The sequence below is a fragment of the Lygodium microphyllum genome, chromosome 2 (assembly GCF_053477565.2).
Source record: "Lygodium microphyllum isolate KBCC chromosome 2, Lygodium_microphyllum_v1.1.10, whole genome shotgun sequence".
Taxonomy (NCBI): Eukaryota; Viridiplantae; Streptophyta; class Polypodiopsida; order Schizaeales; family Lygodiaceae; genus Lygodium; species Lygodium microphyllum.
Window position 1 is genome coordinate 81,133,240 of NC_141136.1, and position 20,205 is coordinate 81,153,444.

Sequence of the window (20,205 nt, forward strand, 5' to 3'; positions counted from 1 at the left end):
CATCTACAAGCTGTTGTGGCAGGGCAATAGCTGCATTTAACTGATTTTATGTCATTCTTCGCGACAAAACTCTGAATTTTCTCTCTCTATAGATTTCTCTCTCATCTCCCAGTCATTTCACAGCCTTGTGCCGAAGATCTCGGCATTTGGACCCTTGAGGCTGAGAAATTGCAAATTTCTCTGCTGTAAACTCTAATGCTACCTTGAAATTATCTGATGTTGAGAGTGCTCTTCTGCAGTAAGAGATTAATCGTAAGAATTTGGATGCCTCTCGTATGTCGCATGCTATGACAGTTAGAGGCAGGAATGATGGGTATGGAAAGTATGGTAGTGGCAGTGGCCGTGGACGGGATTCTCAGAAATCTCGGTTCATGTCTCGTGGGAAGTCACGTAGTAAATCCCGTGGCAGGAATGCAGTTTTAATAAAAATTCAAAGCTATTAATATGTAAGAAATGCCCAAAGATAATATTGAGAGAGAGAGAGAGATCCAAGGCTATTTATGTAGGAGAGGGTCTATGGTAGTACTATATGAGAGAGTGTTAGAAATTTTTGAAGCCAAAGAAGGAGGAGCTAGCAACAGAAATTAGGATTTAGCAATAGCCTTGGGAAGCGTGCCAGAAATTGGAAGGTGAATTTCAGCTAAATTCAGGTGGAGGACTAGCCAGCCATTGAATTTGGGGCATTTCCATCGTCTATGAAGTGGGTAAAGGCCAATTAAGTGCCCAAATTAAGGGGCAAAATAGATTGAAGACTTGCTGGTCACTTTGGATAGCAAGGGGCGTTTGGATTGCAAAGGGGATCGGGAGAATCCCATTGTAAATCGACTTCTTCTGCAATAAAGCTAAAGAAATACTAAAAGGGGCGCCAATTTTGGGGCCAATCGGATGTGCATTGTCTAAGATCAATAGGTCAATTTGTATTTTCAGATTTGCAATAATTGTTTTCTTAAGTTGTAATCAGGGATTTACCACCCATAGTGACTTTCATACATAGACTATGGGAGCTCCCCCAAGATAGATACCCACGGCTAGCCCTGGCCTCTTCTAGACAACTAGCAGCAGATGGTGACAGACATTGTTGGTATGCTCAGATGAGTACATGGATGAGTCTACATGGGTTGCAGATTGACAGACTACCCCCCTTTGACTATAGCCTGGATTGCCCTACACTTGACCTAAGCCGATCAGAGCTAAACCATGTGATCAGAGCACACATACTGAAGTTAGATACGGAGAAGACCTGGATCCGGCTCCCCTCCCCCCATGGCACGAGGATGGCACACTACCAGACCCACTTCCTTCAGGTATCTGAGGATGGTTTCATCACCCGACCCAATTACAGGGACACACAGCTGCCTCATGGACTACGCACAGTTATTGGTCAGATCCGCATCTCATCCCACCACCTGAGGATTGAGACAGGTAGATGGGAGGGTATACAGACAGAGGAACGCATATGCCCAATAAGCGACAGAGAGCCAGATACAGAGGAACACTACATCTGCCGATGCACTGTATATTATGATATACGAGGTAGATATCACTGTCTGTTTCGAGAGGGTTTTGGACCCCTGAGACGGATCATGCAGTTTGAGGATCAGAGATGCTTGGGATTCTTCCTCTTGGAGCTCCAGAGGCGCAAAGCAACAATTCTACGGAGTAGGAGGCCCCCACAGCTCGGCTCACATAGATAGAGAGCAATCACTGACTTTTTCACTGATACACGACAGAGCATAGCAGATACCACTACTACTGCCACACAGCCTATAGGAGTACATCATCATTGGACCTCATCTTCTGTAGGTGTCCCTTTGGATAGAGCAGTGGCACTTAGCCGGTCTAGGCGCCCATGTCCACCCGGATGAAGACCTAGACATCCACACCACAGACAAATTAAAGCCATCATTGAGCGCCACAGGAGACAGATGCCGAGACGCCTCAGCCATGCAAAGATACACCTCCTTAGAGGACAAACATCTCATTGATGGAGAGTTTTTCTTTTTTTACTTTCACTTTTAGATCATTGACATGTTTCCCTTTTATAGGACACTATTTCATTTTTTCAATCTTATAGGCATGTTTTTTTTTCATCTTTTCTTGTTCCAGATGAGAAACACACCATCATTGTATGTATTGCTTTGGTCTCATAGGCCACATTGGCCTTTTAGAGACATTAATATACTCTCTCTCTCTCTCTCTCTCTCTCTCTCTCTCTCTCTCTATGCACTCAACATTTACATGAAATTTTTAGATACTCATTATAGCATTGAGCAAATACTATACGATGTCCTTAAGACCACATGAAAGATTCTGATCATTGTTTTGTTAATGAGGAGAATATTATTAAGAACATCTAAAGAAGGCATCCCAAAGTTTGAGCCCCATAAGTTGTAATAAGTAAGTCTTTTATATGGAGAGCTTCAACTGTGAAATCACGCAATCCATGTACTTGAAAAATCATTTAGGATTAGATATTCAGGATTAAAAACCATGTGTATGTTGCTAGAAAATCAAGTTTTAAACATAACAAATTAGTTATCTTGCTATGAAAACTTAATTATCTACTGCGTATTTTGAATCCAGCAATAGTTTACCTGAATAGATCTTACTGAAAAATGGCCAAGGTCTGCAAACATTGCCTCTCCACCTGCATCCCAAACATAAAAGTCTTAAATCCAAAAAACATCTCAAACCACAAACTAACATGCCATCTAAGTGTTTGGAAAATAAGAGCAAGATACAACACATGACTTTTTCCAATACAACACATGACTTTTTCCAATACAAATTTATTTAAAGCATGATGGATTAGTGCCAAGTGTTGCAAAAAAGAGGGAGCAGGTCTTTCTCCTAATTAATTTTTTTGGAGAAAAGAATGATTCTATTACTAAATCCCCTTGGAAAAATAACCATACACAACAAGGTGAAGCCACCCAAATAAATAACCAATCTTGAAGTCTACAATGGTGAAATTGCCACAATCCTAGATCTTGATAAAAGCATTTCTCCTCTTCCTCACAATCTTCGAGATGCCCTATAGCCTCTCCCACTTCTCATGAAGAGTGTAAACATTCTTATCCAAATCCAAGAAAGAGTCTCTACATTGGATATGTCCAATAAATCTATAACATGACTATATGTGGTGGTCCAAATGTACCCAACAATGATGCTACCTATCAACTCCCATCTGTGACAATGTTCCTCAATCCACCCGAACGGTGAAAAATAGCATGGCAATCTTGACCAAGAGCTAACCAAAGATGAAATAGGAAAGACTCCCCCATACATCTTGATATCCAAAGGCTAGGCCTATGTCGTGACCCAAGAACCCATCCTCAATGTCACAATCATACTCTTTATTGTACAACAAAATACCTTCCTAACGGCTCTCCTTCTCTTGAGTCTATAGTAGTCCCATATATATCATGTCTATGTCTCCTCTAGCTACCCACATCTTACATAAGTGACTTCATCCCTACCATAACCAAGCCATGTGCCAACTATCACACTCCTGTGTGCTAGTAACCACAAAAATAGTCAAATCTAGGTCTTCAATTCCTATCCAATGTCCTCTAGAAGTCAGTTAGAAAAGTCGGTGAGATACTCCACCCAATCCAATATTAACTAGCAGTTGATGCCACTCTAATCATGCTCATTTGGATCCTCCTCACCAATCTAGTGGTGTATTAAAAGAAGACAGCACCCCTAGGTGTCCTTTGCAAAGCAATCTCTCAAAACCCAACACCCACATTTCCACTGTAATCTCTAGAGAGCCTTGCTATGCTAGGCCCAATATCTCCAACCATTCATCATGTAAGTCACAAGGTCCATGTCTAAATATCAACGCCTATAACAATGGCCACCACACTCGTAGAATAAATAACTTGGAATCTAAGAGTATTTCTATCCCGCAACCTCCATTTGCCTTCACTTTTGCTCTTTGAGCATCTCTACTCTAATATCATATCAAAATATAGAATGGTATGCTCTCACACCATATCAAGAAACAGTAGGATTTTCGAGGAGAAACACAAAGTGTGCAGCAAACATTGTGACGAAGAACTCAAAAACACAGAAGAAAAAGGAAGATGGATGATGAAAACTGAATCATGGTGATACAATCAAGTGAGCCTCGGAGCGGTATATCTCTAAAACCGATATTGAGATGAGTGGAGCTTAGAGATACCTACACTATCCTTGTTGATCAGGAGACAACACTTGGAAGAGACTTGCACTATGAAGGGAGCAAACTACAGTCCTTCGCGCAAAGGTATTGATAATGAGAAAAAGAGCTAGTCCTCTAAGCAAAGGTATCAATGACGAGGAAAAGAGCTACTCTATGGAGAAAGTAAACTGCAATCCTTTGGGCAGCAGGATATCAAAGAAGACACAAATAATGATGGACAATAGTAGAGGGAGTGAAACGCGATCCTCACGAGTTGTTGCAAAGAAAGAATATCGTAATTAGCAGTCCAAGTGTGCTCCAAATGCAAAAGACCAACAAGGTGGTCTACTACAGAGCAAAATGTAGTTGTAGCTAGTGGAAATAGAGTCAGAACAGCAAATACAAGGTCACTGAAACCAACCTTCCTTCTTGGAAAGGGTGGTGATTCTGTGATCAAGCACTTAGTTATAGCAATCAGCAAATGAACATAGCTTAAATTGCACAAATTACCTTAAAAATCTTCAACATTGGACACCCTCTTGGCCCCAACATCGGCGCCCCTTTTGGTATTTCTTTAACTTGATTGCTAATGGAATGATTACAAGCTGAAATTCACAATCTCCTTTGCTATTCCAAAATCCCCTTTGCTATAGCAACAATCATCAATCAATTCGGGCCAATTGCCCCTTGATTTTTCACCCAGGACTTGCACAAATGGAACCACTGGCCAAATGCTGCCCCAAATTACAATGAATGGGCTGGCATCTGAATTCCCTAATAATTACACAAATTTCAGCTGCTGAATTTAGTGTACGATGCCTTTACTAATTGGCATGGGTCCCAAGGTGGCTATCAAACCCTAATTACAGCAGAGGTCTCTCTGCTGTCCACCAAATTTGATTGAGATCTGCTTAGAATGGCTGAGATCTCCTAAGAATGGGTTGGAGAAGCTGACAGAAAGCCAAGATGAGAGAAAAATCTGATTTTCTTCTGATCTCTCTGTTGTCCACCAACTTTGATTGAGATCTGCTTAGAATGGCTGAGATCTCCTAAGAATGGGTTGGAGAAACTAATAGAAAGTCAAGATAAGAGAGAAATCTGATTTTCTTCGCGAGAAAATCCTAAATTCTACCTATTACCTGCTCCATCCTGCATTCAATGCAATCACCTATTGCCAAGCACCTCCAAAATGCTGTCACCTGATTAGCAATGCTATTGCCTGCCCCTGAAAGGTGACTCCCTACTGTCCCCTGCCTATTGAGGCCCCTAGATGGCTATCTTTTGTAGCAAATTGCTGTACTCCTATCAAAAAATGGACCAACAACTCTCTACCTCTCTCTCCTGAGCTATAAAAGAACTGAATGACTAAGACCCAACCTCCAAAAACGTTTTCTTAGTTTGCATGGGCATTTTTGCCAAGTGGCAACCTTCTAAACCTATTTTTCAACATTATCCAGCTATTCAATTAATTTTTTAAATTAAATAATCCTAAATATTAATCTCAACTTCTAAACCTAGCCAAAATTAAATTTGCCCATACATAATTAAATTGGCTAGGCCATTTGCATCCTGGAGTGGTCCACAACCTATATTGACCCTCCAACTAGAATTAATTAATTAATTAGTGCTAGTCCCTAGTGTCACCACTGACACTTATTAGCCAAATAACTGTCCTAGGGTCAAAACTGACACCAATTAACCCCCAAAGCCTAGCTGGCATAACTTATCATAGCTTTTTCCTTTGACACCCACTGCATCCTCGAGGTCCTTGGCTTGTTACTATGAAATAACTGCCATGTGCTGAACAACCTTGCACATTTGATTAATAACTTAATTAAATATTATCAGCAAGATTAAAGCATCTCAAAATTTCACGTCCTCGTGACATACCTCGCCCTTGAAATCCTTGCAATTGTCTTCAATTACATTGCATTGTGCTAAAGGAAAAGCATATTACATTGGAATTTCCATAAGGTATCATAGTTACAACATTGCGCACTGTTGTCCAACCATGCTACATGCCCCAAACTTATAGAAATTTCCAACCAGCATATGCATAACATAAAATTGAATATTAGTCTAAAACTATTGCTAGAAACTCATTGGATACATCCATAACTCATGTTTCTCAACTGTTTTGACTATCAACCATAGAAAAGCATCAATTCAACATAAACCATTGCTGAAACTATCAATGGCATTTACTAACATGATGTTGTCTATGAAACCGATTATAAACCATTGAAAACTGAGCATTGTTTGATCATAAACTGATCACTTGCTAATCTGAGAACTGATCACAAACTACTACAAATATAACCCCAAACTAATCCCAAACTCATTGCAAAACTAGCCAGCAATCAATGCAAAAAATTGATCCCAAAAGTGACCATAAACGGTTCTCAAACTTATCAAAAAAATGAACCGAACCTTAACCAAAAATTTGTCTCAAAATTGAGGCAAAATTCATGCCAAACTGATCATAAGTTGATCAAAAGTATAGCTCTAGTGCCCAGGTGGAACTCATACCCATCTACATACATCTCACAATGACTAATACATTAAGTAGTGACCTCATCACAAACATACTGTCAACACAGTACCTTGGATGCATGCTGAATACATCCAAGATCCACTACGTACGAGAGCTGTCCACAACTAGCAGAGTGAAAGTGCTACCTCCCCCTTGAGCATCAGGCAATACTCCAAATCCCTACTCCGCTAAACCTGACTGAGCCTGAAAGTCGGCTCTAACTGAAAGACACCTAAGTAAAGCTGCAACAACTAAGGATAGTTTGGAAAGTCATCCTCTTCCATCCATTTGGCATCTATTGGTGAATAATTTTGAAATTTCACCAAGTATCTCTTGAAAACTTTACCTTTGACCCTTCATTCCTTATGTACCAAAATCTCCTCGGATACCAAAATCTCATCCAGCTCCTCAACCTCAAGCTGAATTTCAGCAAACATATCCTCTGACATATCACCATGAAAAGTCCTCAACAAACTGACATGAAAGGCATTGTGTATCCGCCAATGTGGAGGTAATTTCAGCCAATATGCCACATCAATAATCTTCTCCAACACTTCGAAGGGCCCATAGTATCTCATACTCAACTTCAGATACAATCTTTCTTTTTCTTTCATATTTTTCAGCCTTGCTTTTTCAAAACGCAGCAATATATAATCACTCTCCTGCAAACTACAAAGCACATCTATGATGACCAATTGCCCAGTGCATACTTCATCTTTTCATAGGCTGCATCCAAGTTTTCCACATAACAATCAGCCTCAAAGATCTTATTCTTTGACAACTTTGTTTGAGTCAAAAAGTACCACAAAGTTTAATGGTTTGTCTGCACTATAAAATCAGCCCCCAACAAATAATGTTTCCACATAGACAGTGCAAGAATTACAGCCAAGAGCTCTTTCTCATAGACTTGCAAATTCTTTTCTATACCATGGAGAATTTGGCTCTCATAAGCCACAACTCAGCCGTTCTGCATAAGAACAGCCCCAATGCTGTTACCACATGCATCACATTGAACTATGAATGACTTCCTTAGATTGGGCAACATAAGCATAGGATCTGAAGTCATCATTTGCTTCAACTTTTTAAATGTTGAAATTTCCACTGCTGTCCATCTAAATGGCATATCCTTCTTTTGCAAGACATGCAATGGAGATGCAATTTCAGCAAACCCACATACATACTTCTAGTAGTAAGAACATAAACCCAAGAAGCTACTCATGCACATTTCTCAAAGGCCATGATTGTATTGCCTCAACCTTTACAAGGTCCATGCGAATACCATCGACAGATACAATATGTCCCAAAAAGTGGATTTCATGCAAAAAGAATTCACTTTTCTTGTCATCGATAACCAACTTATGCACACGCAATTCCTTGAACACAATGTCCAAGTGTCTTCTATGCTCTGTCTCATTCTTTGAATGGATAATTATGGCATCAAAGAAAGTGCCTACAAATCCTCTATGTAACCTAAAGGTGAGATTCATCATTCGATTAAAAGTGACACGAGCATTCGTAATTTCAAAAGACATAACAAGAGACTCATACAACCCAAAAGGTGTCCTGAAAGTTGTCATAGGCACATCTTCTGAGCTTATAAGGTGGGCTATAAAGAAATACCCTAACACAGAAACCGTGATACGACTGCTGAATATACAATGCTCATGCAGCAAACACACTATGCAATGAATGAATACTGAACCTTGAACTCTTGTATCTCAAGGATCAAGGCAGGGGTAATGAGCTGGAGAGTGTGTCATACTCCGAACGGATATCCCGAATCACAGTAAGGCAGCCTCCGCATGTCGAACACCAATAAATGCAGCCAAGGAAGTCTGGATCTAATGTAGACGACACTACAAGGGAGAGAAAGACTAAAAGCACAGGTGAGGAGAGAGAAAGACTGAAAACATAGGTGAGAAGAGAGAAATACTAAAAATGCAAGCTGCAAGGGAAAGAAAACAGCAAATGCAGGCAATGGAGAGAGAAAATCCGATGCGACAAGCTGAGGAGAGAGAATCTACTGCGATTGACTGAGGAGAGAGAAAAACAATAGCGATAGTAGGGAGGAGAGAGAAAACTGAGTAGGGGGCAGCTCGAGAGTGATCAGCAACAGTCGCTCAGTTGTAAACAGCTACAAACAACGGATGGAAGGCTAGAAACATGCACCAGACAGTAGATGACAACAAGGAGCAACTGAGACTGCGATGTCCCCCACGAAAGGTGTGTGGGCAACAAGTTGAAAACGCCTGAAACCTGCAAAAACAAGATCTATAATTGAATGGAGAGCACCATACTCATTTATAGAAAGTTTGAGCCCTAGAATTACCCTAACACAAAAACACAAACAGAAACTGTACAACAAAGCACAGATCGATCAAAGAACACAGTTAGGGTTAGGGTAACTTAGAGACAATGAACACAGAAAATAAATGAAGTGATATGACTACTAAATATACAATGCTCATGCAACAAACAAACTATGCAATGAATGAATACTAAACCTTAAACTCCTGTATCTCAAGGATCAGGGCAGGGATACTGAGCTGGAGAGTGTATCGTACTCCAAACCAATCCCGAATCGTAGCAAGGTAGCCTCCAAATGTCGAGCACTAGCAAACGCAACCAAGGAAGACTGGATCTAATACAGACGACAGTGCAAGAGAGAGAAAGACTGAAAACGCAGGTTGCAGGAGAGAGAAAACAGCAAACACAGGCAGTGGAGAGAGAAAATCTGTTGCGACAGACTGAGGAGAGAAAATCTGCTACGATAGGCTGAGGAGAGAGAAAAACAACAGTGGCAGCATGGAGGAGAGAAAACTAAGCAGGCGACAGCTGAAGATTAATCAGCAACAATCGCTTTGCTGTAAACAGTTGCAAACTACAGATGGAAGGCTGGAAACTCACGCCAGACTGTAGATGACAGAAAGGGACAGCTCCACCGCTATCACTCCTCATGCAACTAACATGATATCCAGTTTGGTTATGAATCAGCAGTACCCAAGCAGAAAAATATGTAAAAGCATCTGACTTATGCTTGAGAAAGTACACCCACATGTATCTAGAATAATCATCCACTGTAAAAAAGAAGTACAGTGAACCGTTCAAGGTGGCAATGAATATTGGCCCACAAAGATCAACATGAATCAATCTAAGAGGCGCCTCAGCACAATGTGTGGATTGCTGAGGAAAAGGGATACGGTGCTGCTTCCCGAGCTGACAGGCTTTACAAACATCGCAAGCTAGCTTCACGCAGGGAAGACCCTCAACCAGCTCATGGCATGACAACTCATAAAGAGAGTCATAACCAAGATGCCCTAAGCAAAAATACCAAAGAAGCTCATTGTTCATAGCTCCCAAGATATGGCAAACGTCTGGAAGCTATGGAACACGGAGCCCTCGGCTGTCGGCTCGGTCACAAAGTGTGTCATGTGGTATAGGCCATTAGGTTGTGTCTCACCACAAGCAAGCACTAAGCCAGTCTAAGAGTCAAGGACCTCGATTGTAGTCGCAGTAAAGAAAATTGCTCGCCCCAACCAACAAAGCTACTAAACAGATAACAAGTTCACCCCAAGCTGAGGAACATGCTATACATTGTCCAACGAAGCCAGATCCAGACCCATGTCAGTGGCAAAACTAACACAACGTTGAGCCTAAATCTTGACCGAGGAGTTATTCCCTACGCGGACCCGCCCCGCTATAGGGCTCGGGTACAAAAGATGTCCTCTATAGGAGTCATGTGATATCCAGCTCCACTGTCCACAATCCAAATAGGAGCTAAAGTGCTCAGTTGTGACGAGTGGGCCTCTACAGAAACCCCGTCAAAACACAACTCACAGATATGGACAAGACTCGCATCTGATATCTCTACGGAGACGACATGGGCCACTGTAGACCAATCGACAGACAAGCCCTCTGGAGGTGAGAATATTGTCGACTGAGATGGTTGACTGGTGGTAATGTGAGTCTGAGCTTTAAACTGCCCCTTGTCATCACCCTGCCTTCCCTGTTGAGGGTTGCTCGACTGAGGAGCTAGGATCTGAGACTTAGGTTTTAGTGTTGTGCCTCTTGCCTTTGATCGACACTCGTCGTCAAAATGGCCAGCCTTTTGACAATGTTGACAATACCTATTCTTTTTAGGTACATTCTGCCACCCTGGTTTGAGTTGTGATTGGGAGTTTCCTTGTGATTTCCCGAATTGATTTTGTTTTTTATTTTGATTGGAAGTTTGATTTTGTTTGCCCTTCCCTTGCTACTCCTTCTAAGAATGAGCAACAAGAGCCCCCTCCGAGGGATTATTCATATGAAATTGATCAAACAACCATGAAATAACGCAACAGTTGACACTCAAATTCATAGAAAGTAGGCATGGTAGGCTTTGAAACTATACCTTCCACAAAATTGAAGTATTTCTTAGGGAGTTTGTTTAGAAACAATGTGACATGATTGTCCAAGGACTTGGAAGTCCCCGTAGTGGAAAACTCAGCACGAAAACGCCGATACTCAATCAACTTGACTTTCAACTCAGCAAGAAATGAGCTGTGAATGTCCAATGAGTGCCGATTGAGACGGAGACACTGAAACATGAATCTTTTCATAAGGTGCCGATGTAGGTGAAGGCACTAGGACACGGAAGCCATGTGCAAAGTTGAATTGAGGCACAACGGGATGACCAAAAGGTCCACTAGGTAAAGCCATGGAGGTAAACTATGGTACCAACTAATCGACACTAAGGAGAGACTGGGAGGGATACCCAGGCTACAGTGATCCCGAAAGTGTGTGAAAAGAAGGTAAAACACTACTCGGCTAAGGCAAGGATGAGGTCCTAAAAGGTGTGCCTATATTTCCATTACCCCCCAGTGTGATGTGCGGTGCAACATGAGGTGTTTGGTATGGGAATGTGAATGGTGTGAATGGAAGTGGAGTAGCAACGGAAGAAGATGGTGGGATGGGTGGATTTTGAATTTGTGGAGTGAAAGGTGAAGATGCATTTTGTTTATTTTTTCCATTTAATGATTAAAAATGAAAAGATGATGAAGAAGATGCATCAAGTAATGAAGGAATAGGAACACCAAATTCATTCTGATTTTGAGAAGTAAACCTAAAAGAATAGTAGAATAACAAGTACCTCGCTTTTTCTTATAATCCCCACAACGTGTGTCAACATAAAAGAATTGGTCCTCAAGAGAACATTTTCCGTAGTCAACAGACTGTACTCTTTTTTCCTCATGATTTCTACCAGTATATTGCAAAGCAAAAGAGATAAAAAACAAAGGAACAAAAGATGAATCTAAAGTACCTTGCACTAGAGTAGACAGAAGAGGACGAAAGAATGGAATATGCTTCGAATCTCTTTCTCCAACAATGGGGCCCATCCTTGATGGAGGTCTCAACGGCCCTGCAACATCATCAAACTTACGTGCAAAATCTGAAGAGAGAAAATCATGTATACCTTCATTGAGTAGCTTTTCTTGAAGGGAAATCCTTCGGTCAAGCTCCTCAATCTTCTTTTGTCTGTAAGCCATGATCATGTGATATTCTTCATCAGACAACTTACGTAACTTTGTTTCTTCCTTGTGGTCAGAAGTGTCTTCCACCATGTCAGAACTTTGTGGAGCAAGCTGATCTACCCACTCTCACTTGATTCTTGGCATAGATGTTTCTGGAGACTGAACTGGTGTTGTTGTGTTCGAAGTCACCTGAACCTATTGTTGTTCTTGCTTCTGCGGAGAGCTTCCAGATCGAGGCCTAGGTTTCTCTCAAAGAATCTTGCTCTGATACCATATAAAGAAATACCCTAACACAGAAACATAAACAGAAACCGTTATCGTGATGTTATGAGGACACAGTGTGAAAAAGTATGGAATGCATCATCATCCGACTTCTTATTAATCAAGAGAGTCAATGTGATCTAAGTCATTAGTATTAGTGTGAGTTACATGGATTATCCAAAAATATTAGATTTTTGGATAATTTTAGCCTATATTTGATATTATTTATTGTAAAAATCCGAAAAAGTTAGAAAAGCTTCTAGATTAGGATGGCATGCAAAAAGCAAGTTGTTTTTTTAGCTAGTTAGGAGATTTTTCATAAAAAAGACAGATTGACGAAATTGTGCGCATCGCGATCACTATAAATAGGCTGAAAACTGCAGATTGAACTGAAAGAATAAGGAACGATCTGGGAGATCCGTAACCAGGCATCCTAGGGTTTTACCCCCCTTTCGAAGCCAACGGAGCCATCAGATTTGGGTTCCGAGCAGCAAAGAAGGAGCTGTAATTTTTGTGCACGTTTTGTTCTACAAAGAAGCTCCAGGAGATCTAATGCCTAGATATTGCTTCTGAGTAGTGCGAAGATTCCAAGTTCTTTCAATACTTATTGATTCAATTCATTGTGCTTTGTCTTTATAGTGTTTACCACTTTGGTATTCTCTATCTTCTCTTCCATCTCCTATCTCTACTTCCTTCTACTTCTGATCCTTGATGGATTTGACCTTTCGATAAAAACCTCTCCGACACCGTACGACAAAGCATAGACTAATAAAAGAACACAACTAGGGTTAGGGTAACTAAGAGACAATGAACATAGAAAATAAATGAAATGATATGACTGCTGAATATACAATGCTCATGCAACAAACACACTATGCAATGAATGAATATTGAACCTTGAACTCCTATATCTCAAGGATCAGGGCAAGGATAATGAGCTTGAGAGTGTGTCGTACTCCAAACAAATCCCGAATCGCAGCAAGGTAGCCTCTGGATGTCAAACACCGGCAAACACAACCAAGGCTGGATCTGATACAGACAGTTGCAAGAGAGAGAAAGACTAAAAACGCACGCTGCAGGAGAGAGAAAACAGCAAAACGCAGGCAGTGGAGAGAGAAAAACAGCAGCAACAAAAGGGAGGAGAGAGAAAATTGAGCAGGCGGCAGCTGGAGAGTGATCAGCAACAATTGCTCTACTGTAAACAGCTACAAACTGCGGGTGGAAGACTAGAAACAGGCGTCAGACTGTAGATGACAGCGAGGGGCAGCTAAGATTGCGATGTCCTCCGCGAAAGGAGTGTGGGCAGCAAGCTGAAAACACCTAAAACCTGCAAAAAGGAGATCTATCACTGAATGGAGGGTAGCATACTTATTTGTAGAAAGTTTGGGCCCTCCCAAGTGGGTTTGTGCTTATGGGACACAAGACCCCCCCTAGGAACGTATTTCTATTAAATAAACAAGATTAATTCATCAATTAAGCATGTTTTGGAGCTGTTTAATTGAAGCTAGTGCATTGTTAGCTCAACATGGGATAAGATCCATGCCAAAATGTTCTAGCCTTTCAGGCGCTAGCTGCCCTCGAAGTGACTAAGAGAAGCAATCAACATACATTTTCAGAAATAATACACGATCCTTCTCCAACTTAGACATATTCCTAACATTCTCACTATCATCTTTATCCTTAGTAAAACCAAGTACGCTAAAAGATCATTTTTCATTACTTTAAAAATGGCAACTGTGCAAATACAACAAGGACGAATTCATCTTTCAACTTTACATCAAGTGTGAGTGCCTTTCCCTTATGCAAAATAGTGATTGTTTTTGCACAAGAATCAATCACTGCATGCATACGATGACACCATGACATGCCAAGCAATACATCACAGCCTTCAAGTGGAGCAATGAAAAACTCTTCGTTGTCCGCATATCCCTGCATATGCAATCAAAGCTTTCCAATGAGCGGTGTGACAAATTCTACATGGCCTTTACGTGTCATTCCAACTTCCCCTATGGGTCCCATCTCATCCTCTCTGATGCCTAGACAGGTTACCATGTCTACACGAATGAAATTGGCTCATGTACCATTATCAAGAAAAATCAATGCATGATGATCCCTAATTTTTCCCCATGCTCTGCACAACTCAATAGCATCATCATTGGGCTGATCATTAACAACATTGGACACTAATCCTACCAATGTTTTGGGCTTCTTTCCTTTAAGATCTCCTTGATCTTCTATTTTTCCATCTTGCTGCCTATTGGGACAATCCTTTGCAATGTAACCCTCCTATTCAGAAACAAAACATTTATTTACAACCATCAATTCCCTACATTGTGCCAATGTTTTCAAGCCCTTACTTTGTTGTTTTGGCCTCTTTTCAAGCTCATTTTTAGATCTGCCCCTTTTCTCAGCCTTAAACCACTTTTTATTCGGCTTCTTTCCACTATCTGGGAAGTGTCATCAGGAAATGTATTTTTGAAACCTGACTAATATGTGGATTTTTTTTAATCACATGGTTAAGTAAATGTTGTATATGTGAGGTGTAACTAGGATTAGAGTAAAATTACGAGCCCGGGACCCGAGGAAATCACGGGATGTCAAAGGCAAAAGTTGCTATAAGTTATGCCGCACCACAAGTACTTGGTGGTATCTGGTGCCAATCATTGGCCTAGGTCATTCATTTGGCCATAAGTATCAGTTGTGTGATACTAGAGAAGTGGTGTTTAATGATACCTAATGTCAATCTGATGGTCAAAGATGGCGTAGAGACACTCGAGAATGGAAGTTGCCTAGCCAATTTAATTATTGGCCAATCAGATTATTTTTCAAGACACCGAAATAATTATTAGATTAATTTTCAGTACTTAAAGACTGAATATTAATATTTAATTATGGATAATGTTGAAAAAACCATTTGGAAAGACTGCCACTTGTCAAAAATGCCCATACAAGACTGAAAAACGTCTTTAGAGACTAAAGAGAGGCATTTTTAGTGTATCCAACTTGCAAGAGAGAGGAAGGAGATATTGTTGGTCTGATTTGCAGCCATTGGAGGAACTTCTAAGGCTGCCAAGAACAAGAGAAGACCAATCAACAACAGGTGATAGCATCTACATGCTGTTGAGACAGGGCAATAGCAGTAATGACTAATTTTCTTCAATTCTTTACATCTACAAGAGCTATTGAGATAGGGCAACAACAGTAAATGACAGATTTTCTTTAGTTCTTTGAAAAGAAAGTTTGAATTTTCTCTCTCCTCAGCATTCTCTCTCATCTCCCAGCCTTGCTCCGAAGATTACAGCATTGAGATTACCAGAGGCTAAGAAATTTCAGATTTCTTTGCTGTAAACCCTAATCTACAATAGGAAATTAGGGTTTACCGGCAACCTCGAGAAGCATGCCAAAAATTGAAAGCTCCAAGACTTGGATTCAACAGGACTAAAGTAGTTTTTAGCCTATTCAAGCGGAGGGACCAACAAATCATTGAATTTGGCACGTTTTTTATCTCCATCAAAGCGAATGAAGGCCAATTGATTGCCCGAAAAGGGGCAAATCAAATTGAAGAATTGCTGGTCATTTTTGGACAGCAAGGGGAGTTGGAATACCAAAAGGGATTAGGAGAATCCCATTGTACATCAACTTCTTCTTCAATTAAGTTAAATAAATACCGAAAGGGGCGACAGCTTTGGAGCCAACAAGGTATCCAATGTCTAAGATTACATGGTAAAGTATGCATTTCAGTTTTGTGAATTTGTTAATTGTTGTAAATACTGCTTAATCAGGTTATTTACCATCCTATCCGAGGAGAAAGGCTGGTTTCAAAAAGCCTAAATCCTTCCTACACAGCAAAGCATCAACTGTAGCAACAATCTCTATGAGCTAAGATATACGTAGACACGGTGGATTTAATGTAAAAATCCCTGATTCCTTTGGGCAGCCCACAAACATATTTTTCCACTTGCTCATGAAGGGATACAGGGTAATAAGATGTAATAAGCAGCAATGCATTCCAAAACTTCTTATTATATTGCTCCAAATCCTTACATTCCTTAATATCTAGCTTATTCCAAGCTATCATGATGTCCATCTCAAAGGTACTTGTCAACCAATTCGATGCAAACATTTACTTAAATTGTACCCATGTTGACGGTGCTCTATCTTGCATCAAAAGAGTGGACCACCACTACAATGCATTCCCTTTCAAGAAAATGGCTACCTTTCGAATCTTCGAGGACTCGGTGAAGTTTCCCCCTGAAAAGGTGCATCAAATTGCTAAATGAAAGTCAAAGCTTTCAGCCTATCTTGTGCACCACTAAAGGACTCAAAACTTCACTGCTTTTCCACCCTTATCATAGTCTTTTGCTACCCCTTTGGGTGTCAAGTTGTCATACACTAGTTGCTACAAAAAGGGTACATTCCCTGAATTTACATCAAAACCAATGCTAAATGGAGCATTTGCATGACCAACATTCATTCCTTGAGCCCCATAAGCATTCGAGGGTGCAGATGCATTACCAAACATGCTACTTTGTACCCTAGGCATCAAGCCAACGCTGCCATATATAAAGTTTTGCACATTTCCAGTCATACTCAAATAAATTGGACCCCCATACATTCCCATATGTGGTCCCTATCCAACCATAGCATGAAAAATCGTCCTTCCACCAAAGTATCCTGGCTGTCCCATCATAGCATGCATGCTCAGCTGTCCAAAATCCATTGTATTGGTACTTTCATGATGGCCTTACATTTGCATTTATTGCCTTGTAGGTACTAACTGTTTTACTTCATTAACATCTTTGGGAGCTTTAAGTGAAGGTTTTGGCATTTCCTTCAATGCACCTTGCTATCCTAAAGGTGTAGAAGATGACTTATTCTTCTTCTTCCACTTATTGTCCTTCTTCGGAGCATTCAAAAATTGGATAGACTAAGGATCCTTTGACAATTCAGCAAAGAAATTTATTGTTGTCCTCATCCAATTCTTGAACTAGTCATCAAATTCCTCTTCACTTTGTTAATCATCAGCCTCATTATGCCTTGAAGGCCCTAGATCTTGTGAAGAAAATACCCTAACACAAAAACACAAATAACACCATATAACAAAGCACAAACTAATAGAAGAATACAATTAGGGTTAGGGTAACTCAAAGACAATGAACACAAAGAATAAATGAAGTGATATAATTATTGAATATACAATGCTCATGCAGTAAACACACTATGCAGTGAATGAATATTGTACCTCGAACTCCTGTATCTCAAAGATCATGACAAGGGTAATGAGTTGGAGAGTGTGTTGTACTCCGAATGGATCCCAATCACAGCGAGGCAACCTCCGGATGTCGAATACCAATAAATGCGGCCAAGGAAGACTGGATCTAATCCAGATGGCAGTGCAGGAGAGATAAATCCTAAAAACGCAGGTGAGGAGAAAAAACAACAAACATAAGTTGTAGAACAGAGAAAACAGCAAACGCATGCTGCAAAAGAGAGGAAATAGCAGACAAGCTAAGAAGATGATGGCAACAGCTGCAGAAGAGAGAAAATTTGTAGAGCAACAACTAGGGCCTACAAATGCAGCAGTATGCTCATGTGGCAAGCTATACGACAACTGGATGATGGACAGCAGCAATCGTCTAACTAGAAACAATAGCAAACTAATGGTGGAGGGCTGAAAATAGGCGCCAGATGAGTGAAGTCTGCAATGGATAGCTTGGACTGTGATGTCCTCTGCGAATGGGATGTGGACAGCAAGTTGAAAACACCTGAAACTTGCAAAAACGAGATTAGGACTAAATGGAGAGCAGCATATCTATTTATAGAAAGTTTGGGCCCTCCCAAGTGGGTTTGTGCTTATGGGATACAAACACTCTCTAGGAATGTAAACAAGGTTTCTTTCTTAATTAAGCATGTTTTGGGACTGTTTAAGTAAAGTAATGCATTTTTAGCTCAACATCCCCTCTCAGGCCCAACAACAGTGCCACGAGGAGGTCAATCAAGCCCCTTTTTTAAAAAAAATATTTTGCCCCAAGGCGTCCCACTCCAAAGCAGCCAAAGCATCGGACAAACAGTGCACGTCGGCTGCCCAATGGCCTACTAAGACTACAATGTCAATGGTTATCTTACCATGAAAGCCTAAGTGATCACCCCAGAGAGGCCAAGGCATTAGACAAAGGATACATGACAACTACCCAATGGCCTACCAAGTCCTACAAAGGTGGATGGAATCAACTATGGACTTCTTCTTTTTTATGGAGGGCTTTGTAGTTTTGATAGATGTAACATTAAGTAAGGGTTTCAAATTAGTATTTGTCCTATTGAGTATCAGTGCCTCAAATGAGAAAGCAATATGGGATGGTCAAACCCAAGACCTTCACAAAATATACATACTATCCCTACCATTACTGGGTGTTAATGAAAAAGAAAAATGGCTAAGGTGTGGCTGACACAAATATAGCAAAGATGTGAAGCAGGCAAGCAAGCTAGGAAGAACTATCTTGGAGACTGCCATGTGCAATACAACGAATATGGTGAATCCAGACTCGACCACTCCAAAATACCAAAAAGGGAATAAATGCGCACAAATGCATGTTTACATGAACAAAGTACCAATGCATGGGATAATGAAAAGGGAGATGCAAGATGTCATGCTCACATAAAATGCTATGCAATGGTGCCACTTGGACAGTGCCTTCGCAGGAGAATTGTTCACTTGTCCAAGTGCCCTTTTACAATCGTATCATCCTAACAGTGCAGATGAAGTTACAAATGTCCATAAGTACAATACAAAAGAATAAATGAATGAATGAATGTCTAAAAACTATAAGCATCATCACTATCACTATCAAGAGGAGTAGCCACCCCCTCTCAAACTAAAAGGCAAAGCAAGAGGGAAGCACCCTCTCCCCGTTTATCTAAAGAAGTAGGAGAGGGTGTACCCAAGCCGATCCTGGGTAAAAAAATACTGAAGAATCAATCGGTTAACTACTTTGGTCAAAATGTCTATAAAATTGTCTGATGAAGGCACAAACTCTAGGCAATAGTACCTAGCTCAATTTGCTCTCGAGAAAAGTAAAAGTGGACTCCCATATGCCGCGTCCGTGGTGTGATGATTGGATTACCCACAAGGGCAATGGCACTCTGGTTGTCGTAGTAGACAACGGTGGAAGAGACACAAGGTAAGTGAAGCGCCGCCAGTAAGCTCCTTAGGTAGAGCCTAGTATGAATTAATCAAAGAAGTTTTTCTACAACAAACCTATAGGTATACACATCTCTAAAGTGGGATATGACAGGCTGAGAGTCAAAGCCAAAGAATGCCTCATGCAGGGTCTTCTAAGAAAGACCTGCAGCCGGCACTGATTGAGGATATACACCATAGTGTTAGCAGTCTCAACCCAAAGGCACTCAGGGAGCTCTGCTATGAACAACATAGAGTGTGTCATTTCCATGACTATTTGGTTCCTATACTCTATGACTCCATTCTGAGAGGGGGAATTAGTAGAGGTAAGCTGGCGAGAAAAACCTCGCTACTATAGAAACTCGGAAAAGTCATTGGACATGAACTCACCACTGCTATCACTCCTCATGCAACCAACATGACGACCTGCCGTCTAGTTATAAACCAGTAGCACCTAAGCACAGAAATATGTGAAAGCATCGAACTTATACTTGAGGAAGTACACCCACATGTATCTCGAATAATCATCCACTATCAAAAAGTACATCGTGCTATTCAA

The 20,205-nt window shown here is 40.7% G+C and overlaps 1 protein-coding gene across 1 annotated transcript in view; it reads right to left on the bottom strand.

Annotated features, from left to right (window-relative positions):
- The window catches only part of LOC148039937 (Potassium transporter family protein), a 98,636-nt gene that overhangs the window by 59,530 nt on the left and 18,901 nt on the right, over positions 1-20,205 (bottom strand). The window contains exon 6 of the mRNA XM_087695360.1: positions 2,595-2,647. Coding sequence (XP_087551486.1) covers positions 2,595-2,647 — 53 coding nt within the window. The remainder of the gene's footprint in view (positions 1-2,594; positions 2,648-20,205) is intronic.